General features: G+C 37.6%; 1 protein-coding gene across 1 annotated transcript in view; it reads right to left on the bottom strand.

Annotated features, from left to right (window-relative positions):
- The window catches only part of LOC306878911 (receptor-type tyrosine-protein phosphatase-like N), a gene marked incomplete at its 5' end in the record, with an annotated part of 30,222 nt that overhangs the window by 6,918 nt on the left and 2,615 nt on the right, over positions 1-20,689 (bottom strand). The window contains 17 exons of the mRNA XM_079431508.1: positions 5,767-5,933; positions 6,036-6,155; positions 7,759-7,836; positions 8,295-8,368; positions 8,621-8,768; positions 9,614-9,868; positions 10,129-10,338; positions 11,767-11,831; positions 12,549-12,628; positions 14,265-14,351; positions 14,591-14,874; positions 15,710-15,744; positions 15,873-16,010; positions 16,101-16,449; positions 16,561-16,687; positions 16,783-16,882; positions 20,379-20,489. Coding sequence (XP_079287634.1) covers positions 5,767-5,933; positions 6,036-6,155; positions 7,759-7,836; positions 8,295-8,368; positions 8,621-8,768; positions 9,614-9,868; positions 10,129-10,338; positions 11,767-11,831; positions 12,549-12,628; positions 14,265-14,351; positions 14,591-14,874; positions 15,710-15,744; positions 15,873-16,010; positions 16,101-16,449; positions 16,561-16,687; positions 16,783-16,882; positions 20,379-20,489 — 2,428 coding nt within the window. The remainder of the gene's footprint in view (positions 1-5,766; positions 5,934-6,035; positions 6,156-7,758; positions 7,837-8,294; positions 8,369-8,620; positions 8,769-9,613; positions 9,869-10,128; positions 10,339-11,766; positions 11,832-12,548; positions 12,629-14,264; positions 14,352-14,590; positions 14,875-15,709; positions 15,745-15,872; positions 16,011-16,100; positions 16,450-16,560; positions 16,688-16,782; positions 16,883-20,378; positions 20,490-20,689) is intronic.

The following is a 20,689-nucleotide window of genomic DNA, read 5'->3' as shown; positions in this document are numbered from 1 at the left end:
TTTTAAATGTTTATTTTAGTATAATGATGATTGTGATTTGTACTGAAATAATGGCATAAATATGATGACATATATTTTTAATTTATAAAGTTTATAAAACAAAACATTTATGTGTTTATATTAGTATTACTATGTTTATATTAGTATTAAAGGGATAGTTCACCCAAAAAGAAACATAGCAAGGACATCAGTAAAATAATAAATGTGACATCAGGGGTTCAACTGTTATTTTACGAAGCTACGAGAATACTATTTGTGCACAAAAGAAGAAAAAAAAAACGACTTTATTCAACAATTCGTGTCCTCCGCGTCACCCCGGCGCCATTTTGGAGAGTATCCGCTGAATGTAAACAGTGTATGCTATTCTGTGTCAGCTGCGTCACGCTGATATGTAGTTTTCGTTCAGATCAAAGATCAAACAACGTAGAAAACTAGAGATGCACCGAAATGAAAATTCTTGGCCGAAGCAAAACAAAACAACAATTTAAAAATATTTACTTAACACTGAACATTTTTTTACATTCTATCAGACATTATACCAACAAAGCACTATTTAACTTAAAATTAATAAGTTACTAAAATAATATTTTTTGGCCATTTTTGAGACCCCCTTCTTGAATTAGGCATGTATTTTTTACTGTACAAATAAATGCAGCCTTGCTGAGTAGAAGAGACTTATTTTAAAACATTAGAATATATTACAGATCCCAATTTGAACACTATGTGTGAATGTTATAATACATGTATAGAGCTGTTGTAGGGTAATTATTATTATCATTATCATTGTCTTATTTTTTTATTTTAATTTAAAGAACAACAGTAAAATGACAATACTAACATTTATAAACGTTGATGGAGTTGTTGCTTTTTCTTAGATTTTATTTTGGCAGAAACCCGCAGGAAGATCTTTATGCTTCTTTTTGTTGACAACAGCATGCAGATATTTAAATGATTCTCATTACAAAATTGGGAAGATGTTTATCACACGTATCACATTGTCACATGTCTTTAAAAGAGTTATAAAAATGTTACTGAGCAAATGATGAGTAACAGTGTGTTAGCGCAGATTTTCCTCGCGCTTTGGACTTTGCTGCGAGCTCGTGCAGCACTGTTTGAATGCATGCAATTCGTGCGTGTATTAGAAAACATAACATACTGCGGTATATTTACTAATCGTTTGAGGCCATTTCACTATTTCAATCATCACAGTAACCAGCAACAATCACCTCTTCCTATTCTCATTCCTAGTCTCTTACTGTCGGTGCTTCATGCTTGTAATGATTTTTGCGTCTTTCTCTGACAATTTTAAATACTTTCACACAGACGTGTTTGCTGCATTAGTGCGCGGCTCTATTTGATCGCGTCACATTGTTCGGTACATATTATTTGGTCTTTTCGCATATTCGCTATTCTCAGCCGAACAATTTCGGTTGCCGAACATTCGGTGCATCCCTATTGAAAACGCATCTGTGTGGTGCGGCCGACACAAAACAGCATATGTTGTTTACGTTCAGTGGATCCTCTCCAAAATGGTGCCAGGGTGACGCGGAGGAGACAAATTGTTGAATAATTTTTTTTTTTTCTTTTGCGCACAAAATATATTCTCATAGCTTCGTAAAATTACGGTTGAACGGACCCCTGATGTCACATGGATTATTTTACCGATGTCTAGGGATGGGTACCGAAACTCGGTATTAAATCGGTATCGGGGCTAAATTATGAAAGACCGGAGTATCGATAAGCTCTGACGTTATTCGGTACTTCTGTCGGTATTGGAGAAATTAAGAAAACACACATACATTTATTGTTGCTCTCTATCTCTCTCTCTCTCTCGCTCTCTCTCTATATATTAGGGATAACTATAATATATCTATCGGTGCATCGGCATAAAAGCTTATGATGCGATGCATCGATTTAAATAAGCGTGAATCGGAGTTGGCATTTGTATCGCGATGCATCGTTTCTAACATATCTGCATCGGTAAAAAGCGATTTATTCATATATAATTATTATTAGATGCGGTATTCTTTTAATATTTATAAAGCGACCAATATTTTGTTATGTAACTTTTAGATTGATTTCTCCTTTCTGAACTGTTGCGAAAGCGCGTTCTCTCATCACCACTGCAGCTGCTACGTGATTATGACGTATCACAACAACACTACGTAGACCAAGAGGTGTCCTCCTGAGAATTACCACCTAGAACGGATTAACATGGCAGACTCGGAACTCTTTCTTCCACCAAGTCATTTTAAATCCAGTGTTTGGAAATACTTTGGGTTTTATAAGCGAGATGGAAATCTTGACAAAACCCATGCAATTTGTAAAATATGTCGCGCCGCTATAAAATATACAGGCAGTACGACTAATTTAACAACACACTTGAAGTTACAGAACATTTCTTTATTGTTTATCCCTGAGCAGCATTCTTAAATTGTTTCACCTGTTAAATGTTTGAGCTGTTAAAAGTAACTAGAGACAAGACAGGAAAAGAATGTCTGTTTTTATTTAATCTTTTGGTTTTGTAAAAAAACCGAATCTTTTGTTTGTGAAAGAGCCATGTGTAAAAAGTCAGATGGCACTTAAGATATTTTAAGATAAGATTTCTGTCGAAAAAAAATAAATAAAAAAAATTAATCTACATATTGAATTGCACAGCATATTATTTTTCTCCATTGCATCTATTACACTGAATCACATCGTGTTGAATCGAATCGAAATCGTATCGCACCGCATCGTAATAGCAGTGAATCGTATCGCATCGCATCGGTAGCTGCCTATATGTATCTTTAATGTATCGCATCGTTGGCTATGCATCGAGATGCGTATCGCATCGGCCTCAGTTATGGAGATGCACATCCCTACTATATATATATAATGTCGCCAGCTGTTTTTATGTGCAATAATATTCAAACATTTGTCTATGATGCATGTTTGCTATTCGCAATTCAGAAGCGAGATCGCGCTCACGCGGAGGAGCTTCAGCATGAAACATGAAAGTCCTGTTTAATTATGATAGAAGAGAGAACTAAATTCAAACATCTGCTCACACTTTAGGCCTGTGGCTGTTATATTAAGCTAAGTATTTTTTATTTATTTTTTTGATTTTGGCTTCCAAGGATTATAGCCGCATTTCTTCTAGCACAACTCCCTTCCCTTCATAGCGGCGCGGATTCGTTCCTCCGAACCAAAACTTAACATCTGAATCAGCTCAATCGGTGATTGTTGTAAAATGCCGTCTTTACTGTTGCTACATTGCAGGACATATTTGATAGTAAAACGTTGATAGTACAATCTGAACAAGTGACGCTGTTCCCCAGGCTGAAATGTGTGTGCGCGCGTGTGCCTGCGCGGCGGCGTGCTCCAAAACGGACAAGCAAAGTACACTTTGAGCTTCGGGCGCGTCGAAATAACACACAAAAATATGCCAGAAAATACACACAAAATGTGTCAAAATGGCCGGTTATGAGAGTCTTCACTTTTATGTTTTAAGTGGACGAGAACAGCTGGGAGAAAATCTGATGCGTGTCAGTATATTGTCTTAAAGTATCAGACTGGAGCTTGAGCCATCAATGTTAATCAAACAACAAAATGCAAAGAGAAAATCACCCACAGCTCTTAATCTGAACAACGTTATAGCTTTAATAAGCATGAATCTATCAGTACATACAGTGAAAACTATGCAGTGCTCATTTACATCTTTACTTTTAGATTTATTTTGTAGTTATTACTTACCTGAACATTAATATTAGTAGACCTTCATGGAAAAATGAAAGCACTGTTTATTTCATTTCGTTTGTGTGTTTGTTTTATTGTATTTGTCAGTTTGTTTTACTTTGTTTCTTTGTTCATGTTGTTACTGTATCTTATCTTATGTATATAAAACACTAAAAATACCTGCACACTGGTGCATGTACAAATTGATGAAGTGCAGGCATTTTTAGTGTTTTATATACATAAGATAAGATACTGTAAGAATATAAACAAAGAAACAAAGTAAAACAAAAAGTACCGATAAGAATACCGTTAAAGTACCGGATCGATAAGCAGTATCGGTAAGAGTAGTAATACCGTTAAAACCTTAACGATACCCATCCCTACCGATGTCCTTACTATGTTTCTGAACATTGATCGTGTAAGGATCCTTGCTATTTATGGGAGGGTCAGAGAGCTCACAGGATGCATCAAAATTTCTTAATTTGCATTCCGAAGATGAATGAAGGTCTTACGTGATTGGAACGACATGAGGGTGAGTAATTAATGACAGAATTTTAATTTTTGGGTGAACTAACCCTATAATTATTGTGATCTTTATTTATGATGGCAGAAAATACAAATAAATATAAATGTTGCTCTGGGTATTATTTATTTTAGTACTTATAGAATATTATGATGATTGTGATTAGTATGATGATGACGAATGCTTGGATAAAGCTTACAGTTAACTATGAAACAAAGTTTAAATGGTGCCTAGAGTGGAATATATTGAGTAGTTTAATATAATTGCAGATATTTGTGAAAAACAAAATGAATAAAGATGAGGGAAACTTCGAAACAGTGGTCGCCTTGCAAACAATGTGAAAATCTAGGTTTATGTAGAGTAGAGACCCACAGAGATCAGAGGAAAACATCAGGACCACTTCACAGTAGAGAGCCAGAGAGATCAAAAAGAGCATAGTTATACCACAGTTAAGAGTGGTAAGAAAAAAGCAACATCAACCGAACAAGCAACATCAACCATCAACACCAAAACGCATGAAATGAACATGAGTGAAGAAAGGAGAGAGACATAGAGAAGGAAACGAAAAGAGACTAAGATGAAGAGGTCGACAGAGAATCACGCAGAGAGAAAGTGGGAGGGGGGAGTTAGGCGATGGAGCGTTTCATCAGCGTTGCTGCAGCCACACCTGTCTGTGCTCATTTTTGTGACTATGCAACTGGAACCAGACTACTAGCTGCAAACCACAAAAATGACACAGACAGCTGTGCAATACTCGCTACTGCGCTCCATCGCTCTCAGAAAGAGACAGAGAGTGGGTAAGATGTTCAAAGAGACTGTGGTAAAGAGACTGAAGACAATGGAGGAAACAGAGTGAAGAGTGATGGAATGACATCATGTAATGGAAGCTAGAAGAAAAGAGAGAGCAAATGGAGAACTTGAAGTGGAAATGACATATACATAGAGTTGTCACAATTATGGAATTTTGGGTATAATAACTTTTGCCTAATGAAAATTGCAACTAATTATTTAGTCCTTTTTTGTGCATGACACTTATAATGTAAACTTAACTTACCACACAAACAGCTTAAGAACACATATGTTTACCCTGAATTTAAAAAATGTCTAATTTCCAGCTGTATAATAGTAATAGTAGACAGAGTAAACATTTTATAACAATAATAATAATAATATAGCACTGGGGAAAATGACATGAATAACAATATTTTAAATATTAAAATATGTATGTATTTTTTTAAATATTACCCAGCGCATCTTAATATATAATTACAATAAATAGTAAATGAACAAAATACAAATATATATATCAAATATAAATAATTACAATGATAATGGTTCTCATTTTATTATATACTTTTAAACTTTCTGTACACTCTTCAGATTTGTACAACAATTGTGGTGATCTCAAATAATTACATGCAAACAATCATGACCAGGTGATTATTGGGCCTACATTTGTAAATACTTTAATACAATATATATAAATAGAAATACATACATATTATGTATGCGAGCATGCACAGTACCTGCGGAAGTCCAGCAGAGGCCGTGTGGAGGTGGGTATTCCCTTTGCGGGCCAGCTCAGGAAGTGGAACTGAGTGAGGGTACGAGTTTCCTGGGTTTGGACGTTCTTCAGGTAGAAACTCCGCACCAGGAAGTCATTACACCAGATATGCTCAGATACCAGGTTCACCTGAGTGAGATAATTAAAGGTGAACATAATATTTGATGTAGTTTACACTACATAAAGCAAACATCTCAGGACATCCTATGAGATTCACAAGTTCACACAAACCTCATAAATGTGGTAGAGAGAAGAGCCCTCATCAGGCCAATAGCGATCACACTGCTTTTCTCCGTCCTCAACCAGAGCCGTCATCATCACTATGACTGTACACCCGCTCTCCCAAACCATCTGTGCAATATACATGGCTTACAAAACATGCCATTCACGCAGTATTCACAGAAAATAAGCACTAATTCATAGAACTGTGTAAAATATACACGACCATTCAAATATGTGGCATCAAGATGTTTTTAAAAAGATGTTTTTTTTTTTTTAAACTTCTATGTTCACCAAGGCTTCAAAACCAAGGCTCCACTTTTATACTAAGTTTTGGGGTTTTTTTTGCTTCTTTGATGGTAAAGCTGAAATTTCTGCAGCCATTACTCCAGTCTTCAGTGTCACATGATCTTTTAGAAATCATTCAATAAACTATTACTGATATTAACCATGAAAACAGTTGTGTAGCTTAATATTTTTGATAATTTTTTTTTCAGAATTATGACGTTTATAAATCGATTTTATGCATCCTTGTTGAATAAAAGTATTAATATCATTGAAAAAATTGAATTTCATTGACCCCCCAAACTTTCAAATGGTAGTGTACTTTTCAAGCAACTTTAATATCTTTACATCAAATGACTACATTGCTAATAAAGGTGCCATAGAATGTATTGATACAATATTTAAAATTTTCTCTGATATCTACATAGAAGGTATGTGGCTTAGGTAAGGGCAAAAATTCTCCAGAAACGGTTTTACATGTCCATTTACAACCCTAGGATTTCTCCCTAGAATGAAATGGCCTGTTATTACCTTATTCGGAAGGGTCATGAATAATAATGTTGAGCTCTGCTCTGATTGGCTGTTTCACAGTGCGGCTCATTTCAGTAGCTCACACAGCAGGAAGGAAACACAGGGAAAATATATATTTCAATACTTTCTCGCGCAGTTATATCGTCGGGTAATTATACTGTAAATAAAATGCGGGCATCAGGGAGCCGCTATTAATATTCTGGACATTGAAACTGCTTTCAAATGCATGATCGCTTTTTACTTTCACTTTCGAGATTGCACTTGCTTTGTTTATACTATGGAGCGGCAGTACTTACCACACATTTTACAAGATAAGATGCTTGTCAGTGGTGCTCAGGATCTGTAAATCATTCGCCATCATCCTCAGTCATCTCTCCTTACTCTGTTTATGTGGTAAGTTAAATCTTATGTACTGTAATGTAACTGGCTACCGCTAGAAAGGAGCTAACCATGTCCCTTTAATGGCTCGTGTTATTTTATTAGAACATGTTATTTGCTTTCTGTGCCTTTCTGAATACAGACACCAACCCATTCCTGCACTTCCCATCCCATGCACAGCCTGGAACATAACATTTATTAATTTCCATGATCTGCCATTTTCGTTGTTGTCCTCGCTTGTTTCTTCACAATACCTGCAGAACTTCTGATGGATTGGCTGGCGGCTGGGCTAGGGGTGGGTATATGCAAATGTTGGGGGCGTAAGTATTAGTGATCCTGACTGTAATGTCACAGTCGGTGTTATGTTCTGATTCGGCTATTTTTCAGTGGTCTTTTGCATTCACAAGATTCACAAGGAAACAACAGTGTTTGAGGCTCACGGTATGTCATTTCCATGTACAGAACTCTTATTATTCAACTATGCCAAGGTAAATACAGTTTTCCATTCTATGGCACCTTTAAATCCACACATGTGACTGACCTGCCAGAAATCAGAGATGGTGTGTGAGAGAGGACCTTGGGTGGCAATATACGCAGGCATCCGGGGGTCATGCTCGATCTTAAGGGTCAACAGGAGACAAAAGGTCAGGGGTCAGTGCTTTAGCCCTCTTAACCCTGGATCTGCCCATCTCCACGACAACAGGCCATTAATGTGATCCAAGGTGCATGAAGGCTTAATTGATGATCCCTCGCTCTCGACTACAACAGAGCAGCAGGTGATTCCAAACCTAAACATCCTGAATGAGATCAAAACAATGTATCCATGGCAACACTGAGAAGGGGATTCCAAAACCAGTGGCAGCCTTGCATGAGGAATATGAGGAATAAATGAATTATCGCCTTGGTAACAGAAAGGGATGCAAGGAAAGGAAGGCTTTCTAGCTTTAGATTTCAGCTACAGAGAGCAGGAAAGAGACCATTATAAAGGCTCTTCAAACTGTCATATTTCCGATTCTAAAGACATAAATCCCATGATGAGGTCCAGGGCAAAGAGGACCATCAAGTGCACATACTTACAATCGTGCTAGCGTTGATGTAATCTGTCCTGGAGGGGTTAATCTCAGCCTTCAGCTTCACTCTAGAATGGTCATCTGCAAAAGCAACTGACAGTTACATACCTAATCCAGTAAAAAGAGGAAAAGTCAATCAGGTTGTGTGACGAGACAGATTGCATTCCAATTTGTGTACTTATGCACTACTATATGCCATTTTTAGTATAAATAATAGTGTGAGTAATGTGTTCTCACCGAAAATTTCCAAAAACCCTTCAGACACATTTACATAGAAAATGAAGGAGTTTCAAGACAAGCAGGGGGGTAGGGAAGCATTAAAGTCTTACTCACAGGGCACGGCATCGGCGCAGCGGTTCTTCTTGACGTTAATTTCACTCTGGGCAGCTGAGATGGTGCTGGGTTCTGCCTGATAGGAGCACAGAGCCTCCCACTCTTTGAGCAAACGGTCTTTATTCTTCAGATGATCCTCCATATATGCCTAGAAAGCATGAGAGAGACCACAATAGAGACCTCTGATTTCTCAGCTGCTCATTCATGTGATACTTAAAAAACACATGAAAATTTAACGAATGCTAACCAACAACAACCAACAAATTTAAAACAGGAACAAAACATTCTTTGCAAAACCATGGAATAAATATGAATGTGTATAAGCAGCTGAAGGACAATTCATAATCAAAGCATTAAACAAAGTGAAAAAATGAAGGGCTGTTCACACCAAGGACTATAACTACAAACAGTTACACTTCAAGTATACAGTGTATACATTTTTACAGTGCAATTAAACAACAAGTACTGAGTAAAATTACTTAACTATGTGTACTTACTATAATGTAAATGTTATGCTTTGGTTTAGTTTGTTATTTGTAATTATACTGTTATTACTATGTTATGTACATGTAACGTGTAACACCTTAAAATAAAGTGTTATCCTATAAAGTTTTAATAATCGTTCAAATTATATGTGAGTATGCAAGTTCAAACCGAAACTATAATGACAACAGAAGAGGAACGATATCATTGGAATCACTTTCAGTTTTTTTCCCCAGCTGATGAATGATTAAACACTGACGGCCAATGAGAATCCAGTTCAACCTTAAACAGCACAAGCATTTAAAGTGCCAAACAAAAAAACTGCAGCATGCCTGCTATAACAGACTATATCTGACCATAACAGAACATTATAGTCCATTGCTGTGGATGCTAATATAGTTATCTTTATAGTTATCATTCTTGATGTAAATGGGCCTTTATTGTTATGCTTTGGAAGCTAATTTTTCTTTTTTATTTTCTGCATCTGTAAATAGGGGGTTGCATGTCTACCAGTATCATGTGCCCTGTAGAGATATCCATATTAGACTGCGCTGGCTCCTCACACCAGGAGGGGGTGCTGCTGTGTGAACTAGGGCTTGGCTGAGGTGCATCACTGAACTGTGACGACACACTGCTAACTCGTGATGTATCTGTTCCTCCCCCACCACCTCCTCCTCCTCCTGGACCAGCACCACCTGCAGTTCCGACCCCGCAGTCCTGCCTTCCAAGAGAGGACTTAGCAGCCATGTGCTGCCGACAAAGATCCTGAGAAATTAAAAAAAGACTACTGACAAATTGCAGCACATGCTGCATGTACAATTCACGGTAACTGAATATCGCAGCTAATCAATTTGCTCTGTTTTGCTTATGCTCAAATCAAATAAATCTGATCACATTAGTGTCTTACAGTAAAATGCCATCACTAGCAAAGCTGCTAAAATCAGTTGGGATTAAAATAGCTTGGTTGCAGAGAATGTTTGTACTGCAGAGATGTGATGCAGTGCGCATGCCAAACAGTCCCAAACCTGGTACTCATAATGCATCACATTTCCTGCTTCAGGTCCAAGCCCCAGTTTCCCTGAGGCCAACTGGCGGACATGAGTGCGCAGGCAGGCGATGGTCAGTGCCCCCACCAGGAGTCCACCCACACAAGCCACACCCACAAACACGAGGAGCATCCATTGGGTGTTATCATGTACACGTGTTGCCACCGGCAACGCATGGCCATCATTCTTCTGGAAAAACGGAGAGATGAAAACAATCACAAATCATTAATACATCCCATAGCCCCAATTAATGTTATTACCATCAAACTAATAGATACAAACAAGAGATGTAACCCTATTTACTATCCTTGAGGAACCATAAAGGACTGTGCATCTGTAACATTTTGAAATGGAAAAATTAAGAGGGGCCATGAGGAAAAGACGAGTATTAAAAACATTTAAAACAGAACTACCCATCCCACCCTGCTGTCTGGAAGTATGATCTCAGTGGGGTCACTGGTTGCTATGGCAACATCACAACGTTTGATGTAAGCGCCATGGCCATTAATATGACAATAGACAGAAAGCAAGGAAGTGATGAGAGAAACCAGAGGAAGAAACTATATAAATCGTTTATTACAAGGCATTTCAACATATGAATCCCCTAATATTCCCTAGCCCTCTGCTGGAATGATGCGGACCACCACACAGGAGCCAGGGCATTACATCACTCCTGTGCACACCGCACTGACCTTGTCGCCACAGCAACCATCTTTACCTGACATCACTGTCTGTGCGGAGATTCTGAGTGCAAATCATTCTGATTGGTCATTTTTATTGCAACAAATCACTGAGCTGTTCAAGAAAAACAGTTTAACGACTACTGCAGGTTCCTAGATTCAAATAAAAACAGGCTGGCCCGTCTTTAAGGTGGCCAGTATTACAAATCTGATTCATGAGTAAAATGAATGCTGGGAAAACCAAGGAGTTAGACAGTATGTGATAAATTTGGTCTGCAAGAGATTTCTAAGCAAAAAAACGCTGTCAATGAAATCAAGTGAACTGAAATGACAGGTAGGTGGATCATTCACGGGATAAAAAGCAGATTCTTTGCTATTTTACTGCCTCGTACAAGCTTGCACCTGATTAATAAACGTTTAATATAATGTAAGATGACATTAATACAATGTAACATTTAATTAAGTTCAAGAGAAAGTTTAACTCACCAAAAAATCAATCAACTAATGGAGGATGGAAAGCGCTCGCGCCCGGTGGTCCGCCGAAGATGAGCAGAATAATAACCGTACAGCTCTTTTTTCCGCCGGTTTAACATTTGAATTTCGTTCAGTTTTGTTAGGAACTGTAACGGCTGGTGAGTTTAAGTTCGCGGGAAACGAACAACGGTGACGGAGCTCAGCCCTGGCACGGACATCGTGATGTTTCGCGGGAATGTAGCGTTCTGAAGGGAGAAGCATTTGGGATGCCAATCGGCCGCGCGCTTTGGAGTCGTGAACGCGCCTGACAGTTTGACACGTATGATGTCGTTGTCATAGCAACAAAGCAAATGAGACGGGGGTGGGTGTCAGGGGTCTTGTGAGATATTCCATCCTCAAGAATAGAAGAGACAGAACTCAGTGGGAAAGGACAACGGGCACACAAGTTTCTGCACATCCTTACCTCCCCAACACCTGCCTGAAGCACCTTTAGACCAGTCTCTGATTCTAGCAGGTTCTTTTGAGCCACTGCATGTGAAACAATAAATGTGAAGACAGTCACAGAGAGTTTATTCTAATGTTTTCTCAACATAATTGTTTTTGTAAGCTGATACAAATAAAGACATTTACATGTACTCTGTGCCAGTCTGCTGAATAAAGCAATAAACCACAAGAGGTTTTGCATTACAGGGATTTTATCATGAGTAAATAGTGGTAAATATCACTACCGTAGTGCACAGCTTCTAGCTTATTGCTGTTATAAAGCTGCAGCAACTGTACTATGATCAAATATAGCAATGTTCAATTAATATTTACATTATTTATACTAGTCCTATAGCTATAGGCTTGGCACATTAATATAGAATGCTGCACTCACTCATTTCGTCAAATCAAATGCTTTTTAGAATCAGAATGCTCCTCCCCCTAATAACACTTGGCTGGGTAATAACACATTTTTCTGTGATGTGACAAACTCAGAACACATATTTAATATTGACTTTACACTGACTTTAACATCTGACTAGTGGCAACTCTTGGCAATATAAAATAAAAGCTATTTGCTATTTAAAAAACCCTCTGTCATGCCCAAATGTCTTATTTATGTCAAGACAACAATACAAAGCCTATCAGGTCTTTAAGTTTTACATTACTTTGTATGTCTTTTGAGCCATTATTGTGTCTCAGAAACAACTGTGTGACAGACATCACTCTTAATAGACATGAAACATTGTCTTCATTACTTACCGGCCTTTTCGGACACTTCACTTGCTGTTAAATTCTGGCTGTTAGGGAGCACCTGGAAAGTGACAGCTGGACCAACCACACTGTAGGGCAGAATTTTTGATCACATGCAAGTTTCCCATATGACTATGTGCAGGGTTTGAAGTTAACTTTTCAACTCATCAGCCAATTTGTCTACACTGTAAAAAAAAATCTGTCAAATTCACGGTAAAATACTGGAAGCTGTGGTTGCCAGAATTCTACCGTATAAAATACAGTACCAACGTTTTAGGTTTTACGGTTTTAACTTAAATTTACCGTTAAATACCGTAATTTCTTTAACTGATATAATCTTAATATACCAACCTATTAAAGTACTGAAATCTGTTTTGTTCTTTTGAAATACACTGATAACCACCAAATGCAGGTGATGATGAGAAAGTCCCATGATGAGCCAAACCCATCACAAGCAACTTTTAAACAATAGCATTTACAGAAGGTGCAGATGCAGTGTCATTCATACAAGCACTAAACACCATCATGGTGAGACTCCTAAAAATGAAATATGCTATAAACATTAATTTAACAACATTAGATGTAACATACAACCCTAATAAACATAACTGATAAGAAAAAACTAAGAAGAAACATAGTTATTTCAAAGAAAAAACGTCAAATTCAAACAGAATTTGAAATGGAACGCAGGGAATTCTGGGAACATCAGTTTACGGTTTTTCCCTGTAAATTTTACAGGAAGTTTCCGTTAACCATGTAACAGGTTTTTACCGTAGCATTTTCACAGTTTTTTACCGTTAAATCACGATCATTTTTTACAGTGTACTATTTGGCTACATACTATTAGAAATAAACCAGATTATCAAAATTTAAGCTTAGACTTAAATATATTTATTAATAAATCTGACTGAATCGTTGAATGGCTTTCGTTTTTTGTTGTTGTTGTTGTTAATCATTGTTTGCAGATACCATAAAATCAAATAAAATAGAAACAAATTCACTGTGAGTTTTCCACATATTCAAATTGTAAATACATGCCATGGTGTGGTGCTTCTCATCCACTGGCCGATCGTCTTTAAGCTTTGTCTTGGAGGCTCATCTTAGGGGAAGGACTCTGATAGCGATGGCATGCAAAGTGTTGACAATTTATGAATCATAACTTGTCAAATTGGCTAGTGAGTTTACCCACCCCGGTTGATTTTATTCCGTATTTGGCGGGTGTTAATTTCAGACCCAGTTTATGTGTGTTAGATATTGGGATCCCAGCAATAAAGGGAGGATAAGTAGTGGAGCAAATCCACTTTTGAGGTCAGTTCATTCCATTGCCTTTTCTCTCTCATTCTTTCCGTCTTAGCCATCCCCCTCTGTCCTCCAAGGACAATGGATCAAGGTTCCAGCTCACCACAGTTTGATTTAGTAAAAAGGGTTAGTGGGATTAGCATTTGCTTCCTAACCACATCAACAAACAGCAATCAAGGCTGTTTGCATTGATAAAATAATTGTCAAATAAATAAACCATTGGTTAAGCTAAGTTAGGTTAAACAGCTTGCCTCTGTTTTTCCATATCTTCAAATTCTGTGTTAGTAAATGCCTCTGCAAGCTTTGTGAATTAAATAAAGCTTAGGGGTTAGTATACTTTCAAGATCTAATCAAGGCCCACCACCAAAGCAAAATCTGGGAATCTACTCAGCTGTTTCCACCTCCCTGCTCTAAATCTAGGCCTACCTGATATTGATGAAAGAGCCAGTGGTGAGATGGATCCTCTCAGCAAGGGTCTTCAGTAGATGAACCCCATCGGACAGAGTGAGAAGGCTGTAGAGACACATACACATACATACACACGCACTTTCACAAGCACAAACTAACACAGAACTCGCAAAAACAACACACAAACAGACTCTCCACTGAATAGCCAGTTTGACGTGTGCCCCCACGTCCTTCGTTAATGTAGTGTTTTGAAAACCAATACCACATGACTACTTTACTTTCAGACAAAAGGAACACCCACATAGACTAACACTCAGTCCAACAGTCTGAACTGTTAGTTGTACCTCTGATTGGTGACAATGTATCCAAATTCCTCCTTTAACTTGGTTTCATTCTTTCCTGGCTTCACACTCAAAACTCCCTTTCCAAGTCGTCCATCCTCTTGTTTGAGAGATGAAGGCCCTAGTGAACTAGCACCCATTGGGATGGAGTTATCCTGGGAGGCCCCTTGGGAACCCTTGGGGGAGGTTTCGGGCTCAGGGTTGAGTGGAGAATTGAAGGAGGAATTTTTAGCTGGGGCAGAAGCCTTCTCCACCACATGGGTCATCTCCCCCTCTGTAATCTTCATCTGATAGAGCACATAAGACATGCCATGATGTCAAGTTAACTGGCTATAGATAATAATTTGTTCCATGTATGATATACACTTGAAAAAAAAATCAGTATGGAAAAAAAAATAATTTACAAATTGCAGGTAAATTTTGGACGAAAGTTTCGGAGGCAGTGTGTAAACGTGATTGACACAACGAGAGGGCGTATTTATTTTTTAACGTGAGAAAATTTTGGACTCAGTGTGCAATGACCTTAAGAGGCCTAAAAGATAAAAAAGACGACAAAACAAATCACACATAATCATGGCTCATGTTTCCCACATATAATCTATTTATGTTCATAATATTTTGAGTTAACAATTGCTGCCCCCTGCAGGTAATATACAGCATTACTACTGAGATCAACTCAACCTTGTAATATCACTGAAGGCTGAAGTACTCTACATAACTTTTTTAAAGATTTGCAGTTTGGATGAGTCAAAGCCAGTCTGCAGAGCTGACTGATTTGACAATAAATTGCATAATGTATGATGGGCACAGACTTCAGTTTTTAGCTTGAGACTATGATTCCATCCAGTCCATGACTGATATTTTAAGCTGATGTTAGGATATTTTGTTTTGATTTGTCTCCCAGCTGCATTTCTGCGTGAGTTTATTGTTTTCAGAATGAACTGAAAGTCTGGTAGAACATGGTCCGTTTTAGGGTGGGATGTCCAGTTTTTTCTCTGTAACAATTTACAAGTTGGCACGTGTATGATGTCTAGTGTTTTTAAAATCTAATCAGAATTTAAGTCAGGTAGTGTAGTCCAGACTTAAATCACTTAAAAACAGCTGAAACATTTTGATGCTCACCACTTTTGGAGACACAGAGGAATCCTTTGTTTCAGCTGAATGAAGGAAAACAAGCAGTTATGACTTTACATATTTTTTGGAGCTCCAAATATATGGTGTGTACACTATATCTTGAAGTTGTAAACTGATATTCTATAAAAAAGTGAAATCTCAGGGTGCTCACGTTTTCTCTGATTGTTTGTTGGTTCATTTTGCATGAGCTGAAGGACAGTGAACAGACGCTCCATCTCTTCAGGGTTCAGATGGTTTAGATTAAATCCATGTTGCAGGAGCAGCTCATTTAGGCTCTGTTGAGTGGGTCCTGGGGTCAGAGTTCAGAAGTCATTGCCAAAATATGCAAATACTTTGTAGGAACAGATTTTTGAAATGAAAAACATTAACACTATCTCACCACTGTGCCCAGAAAACACTCCATACTTCTGAGGACCTTTCCTTTGCTCCTGTTGACTATTGATCTTTTCATCCTGGGAAAAGAAGTTCTTGCTATAGTCCTTGTAGTCAAGCGGGAAGTCCAGATCCTGGAAAAAAGATGAGGTGGAGTGAGGTGCTGTCACACGATGGCGTGACGTGGGCTGTGCAGGCGAAGAAAGGAGGAGAGTCATCAGATCCTGCAGAAGCTGATCATCTTTATCTAGAGATGGAGGAAGTGGTGAATTTCCCATAATGCGAGAAGAGGCCGGTGGGTACCTGCCTCCCTCCACAAGGTTCAAAGAACGCTCCTCTTCATCTTGGTAACCATACTGTAAGGCAAAAAGACATGATGCTGAAATTAAAGAGAAGTAGTTGTAGACCAATGCTCCAAGCTACAACCAGTGCAGTGTAACAAAAGGGCTTTGTGTTTGGGCTCTCACTCGCTGGTAACTATAAGGATCCAGGCTCTGCATATGGAGAGATGACTGAGGTGGGTCGACAATCATGTAGTCCATATGGGGCTGCACCATTTTGGGTTTGAGCTGGTTTGTAGGGCCACTCTGAGACCTTTGATAACGGAGAAATTCATAAAGAAATCAATGCAGTGAAATAAAACATGGAAATTGAGAGAAATGTGATTACATGACTAAAGTAAGAGTTACTCTGTGGATGGGCCATTCCCAGAAGAAAGTGGGATCTTCGGAACTTTGCTTAGCTCCTTCTTAATCATTGCCTGAGTGACATCATCCTGCCAAGTTAATCCTGCAAAATAATTCAGATTGGCTCAGAGCAACCAAAAAGCTTTATAATGTTTGTAAATGACAAAATAATAATTTCAATAATAAAGAAAAGGAAAAATCTAGTTTAAAAGACTTGTCAGATAAGTTCTTATAAATGTTCTCTTTGTATTTGTTTTGGATTCTAAAAATGTAATTTGTGGTAAAAATTAAGCAATAACATTACATATTACTAAAATTAATATCATGAGCTTTTGTAAGAGTTTTACAAGGTAAGGATTCACAATTGTCTGCAGTGGTCCCATATGATATATCATCATAAGGTTTTCTTTTTGAGAATTAAAAAGGCTTTTTATGCCCTTTTAACTTTATGCCCTAAAAAAAACAGAAATTAAAAACATTCTTCATAGAAGTGGTGTTTTAAGTAATTGCATTTTTAATGTATTTTATTTGACTTTTATAAAAAACATTAAAAATGCAATTGTCATTGCATCGTGTCATTGACTCATCAAAGATATTGTTTTGAATGGGGAAAAATGCAACTCTTTCAAAACTATCTTTATTAATACCCCTTTAATGGCAGATTATGTAACAGGCCAATGCAGAGCTTCTTTGTGGAAACTTAACAGTTCACTGTTAGAATTACCAGATGTAAAGGATAAAATTAAAGAATTAATTGCTAGCTATTGGAAAGCAGCCACAATTCAAAATTCTTTTGGTACCAATTGGAAGCTTTTTAAGTTTGAGACAGGTATTTATTTAAGAAAAGTTGGAACACGTTTAGCCAAAAAAAGAAGGGTTCTTGAAGACAACCTAATCATGAAATTATCTCGGTCTAATAATTTTGATGGCATGTCTCTAGAGGAAAAATCTGAAATTTCAGATTTGCAAATGAAATTGGATGAATTATACTTATCAAAGGCTAAGGGTGCTTATATAAGATCTAGGAAAAAAATGGCTTGAAGAGGGAGATCTCAATTCCGCATATTTTTTTTAAGATAGAAAAGCGTAATTTTACCCTCTCAACAATTGAACAACTTTGTGTTGATGCAAAATTGATAAAGATCCAAAAGAAATAGCAAACTACAGTGACAAAATTTAATTATGTTAAGATTATATCTGAAAGTGATAGATGTTTCTGTGATAGCATTTTTACTCCTGAGGAAGTACAAAGAGCAACTAGATAAAAAAGTTTGTCAAGACAAACTTTAGGTTGGCTTGAGAAAGCCTAGCCTTAAAGTTTAAAAGCAGTTGTAAAAGCTTGAAGTTTGAAAATTTAGATGGATGGATTACATAGATATTGTTGCTAGCATGTTTTTAGCATGATTATCTTGAAACAGTTTAAAAGTTTAGATAGATAGTTACACAGATAGATAGATAGATAGATAGATAGATAGATAGATAGATAGATAGATAGATAGATAGATAGATAGCAAGTGACTAGCATGTTGCTAGCATGTTTCTAGCATGATTAACAAGTGACTAGCAGGTTGCTAGCATGATTAGCATATTGCTAGCATGATTTTCAAGCTTCTAGCATATTGTTAGTATGTTTATATGTATGTTTCTAGCATGATTAGCATGTCGCTAGGATAGATAGATAGATAGATAGATAGATAGATAGATAGATAGATAGATAGATAGATAGATAGATAGATAGATAGATAGATAGATAGATAGATTAGAAATAAGTATGTTATATGCATATGCAGGTTGGTAGCATGATTAGCAAGTGACTAGCATGTTGCTAGCATGTTTCTAGCATGATTAACAAGTGACTAGCATGTTGTTAGCATGACTAGCAAGTGACTAGCATGTCGCTGGCATGTTTCTAGCATGATTAGCAAGTCACTAGCATGTTTCTAGCATGATTAGCAAGTCACTAGCATGTTGATAGCATGATTAGCAAGTGACTAGCATGTTGCTAGCATGACTAGCAAGTGACTAGCATGTCGCTAGCATGTTTCTAGCATGATTAGCAAGTTACTAGCATGTCACTAGCATGTTTCTAGCATGATTAGCAAGTGGCTAGCAGGTTGCTAGCATGATTAGCATGTTGCTAGCATGATTTGCAAGCTTCTAGCATATTGTTAGTATGTTTCTAGCATGATTATCATGTCGCTAGGATAGATAGATTAATTAGAAATATTAGATAGATGAGTTTGAATGGATTAGAAATAGTACATAGAAGGGAAGTCTGATTGAGTCTAATGGCTTCAGTTTGTTTACGTTTGAATTTTGACAGTTGGAGTTTGAATAGTCTTGGCTCATCTGAACATTCCATGAATGTAAGTCTATGGGATTTTTATGATTTTTAATATAAATTTTTATGAAAACTATAAGTCGGATCAGTTAGAAAAGATATAGCACACTAAGTGAGATCAGTCTGAAGAGCTGGGCTGAGTTTGGTGGTTCTAGCTTCATAGGCTATTATTTTATGTGATTCAACTTAAGATCGCGTTGGAATGATTAAAGCTTACTGTATCAACACAGTGTTAATCAAAAGCAGAGGTGTTTCATGCAGACATCGATAAGGGCTAATTTATGGCAGCTGTTAATGTCTGCAGGAAATACCTCTTTCAGCTTTCTAAGGCTGAAAAAAATCACATTTTTTCACACCGGCTGTGCAAAGGGCTATGGCAAATGATGTAAAGTGAGCCTTAACCACTCCAACGCGATCTTAAGAAGAATAATAGAAACATTAAATAATATCACTATATTATCCAGTCTCCGCGGCAGCTCCCGTGACCTAAATTCCCAGAATGCATTGCCCTTGTGACGACACATTCCCAGACTCTATTGAGTTCTCCACGAACTTGAAAGCCATAAGAACAATGACTTTGTTGAAGGACGTGGCACTTCCTTTGGACTGAAAGACTGAATGTCCCCGAGCGGTTGTTGGATTGTTGTGTTTTGACAATGACGATTGTTATTGTTTTTGTTGTTTTGTTCCAAGCTTTCAATAAAATAAAAAAAATGCAACTCTCAATATGGCCGCTCAATCGCAGGAAGCCCCGCCTTCTGAATGAAAGAGCCAATCGCTAATCGGTAAAGTCAGCGCATCATGCGCACTGGCTGATCTAGCCTGAGAAATACGCTTTTTATAACACTATTTTGAGCAAAAGATACATTTATGACACAGTTGTTGTCCGATTCATTGGTGATTTCAAATATGAAATTTAATCGTAAACTTAGTGAACAGTTTTGGAGAATTTGATGTTTCCCCATACAAAGAGATAGGAGCTGCACTTGGATGCGTTTCAAAGATGGCCGCCGAGTGGCATGACTTGTCTTAAAGAGACTTTGGGTACATTTACACATACATTTACGTATTCATTTGACCTTGGTTACTGTGGCAACATGTGGACGATTATCTGTCACATGCAGGTGGATGAATCACTTGGCCCATTGTGTTTACATTTTGTTGTTGCTATGGCAACCATCGTTTTTCAACCAGGAAAAGTGCTTAGAAATTCAGTCTGCACTGAAGAAGCATTTTAAAATTTCCATGTGAAACTCACCTTCCTTCATAAGCATCTGCAGTAATGACTGCAGTCTGTCCAGTAGAACTGCAGTCACCCTGTAGCGAAACCTTTCCTGCTTTTGTGTAAGACACTGACCAAACAGCTCATCTGTAACACACATACAGAAACCTTATCTCTTGTAGGAATATAGACAGTGGACATTGCCTGCTGAGATCAGCTTTTTATTTAATGTATTTGTGATAGTCACAAACTGACAAAAAAATAACCTACACGTTTGTTATAAATGTTTATCTGAGGATCTCTTCCTTTCTATATTTCACTATCTAACCCCTGCTCTTTCTGCTTCT

The sequence above is a fragment of the Barbus barbus genome (genome assembly GCF_936440315.1).
Source record: "Barbus barbus genome assembly, chromosome: 13".
Classification (NCBI taxonomy): Eukaryota; Metazoa; Chordata; class Actinopteri; order Cypriniformes; family Cyprinidae; genus Barbus; species Barbus barbus.
The sequence above is the reverse complement of the archived record's forward strand: the minus strand, read 5'-3'. Positions and strand labels throughout refer to the sequence as shown.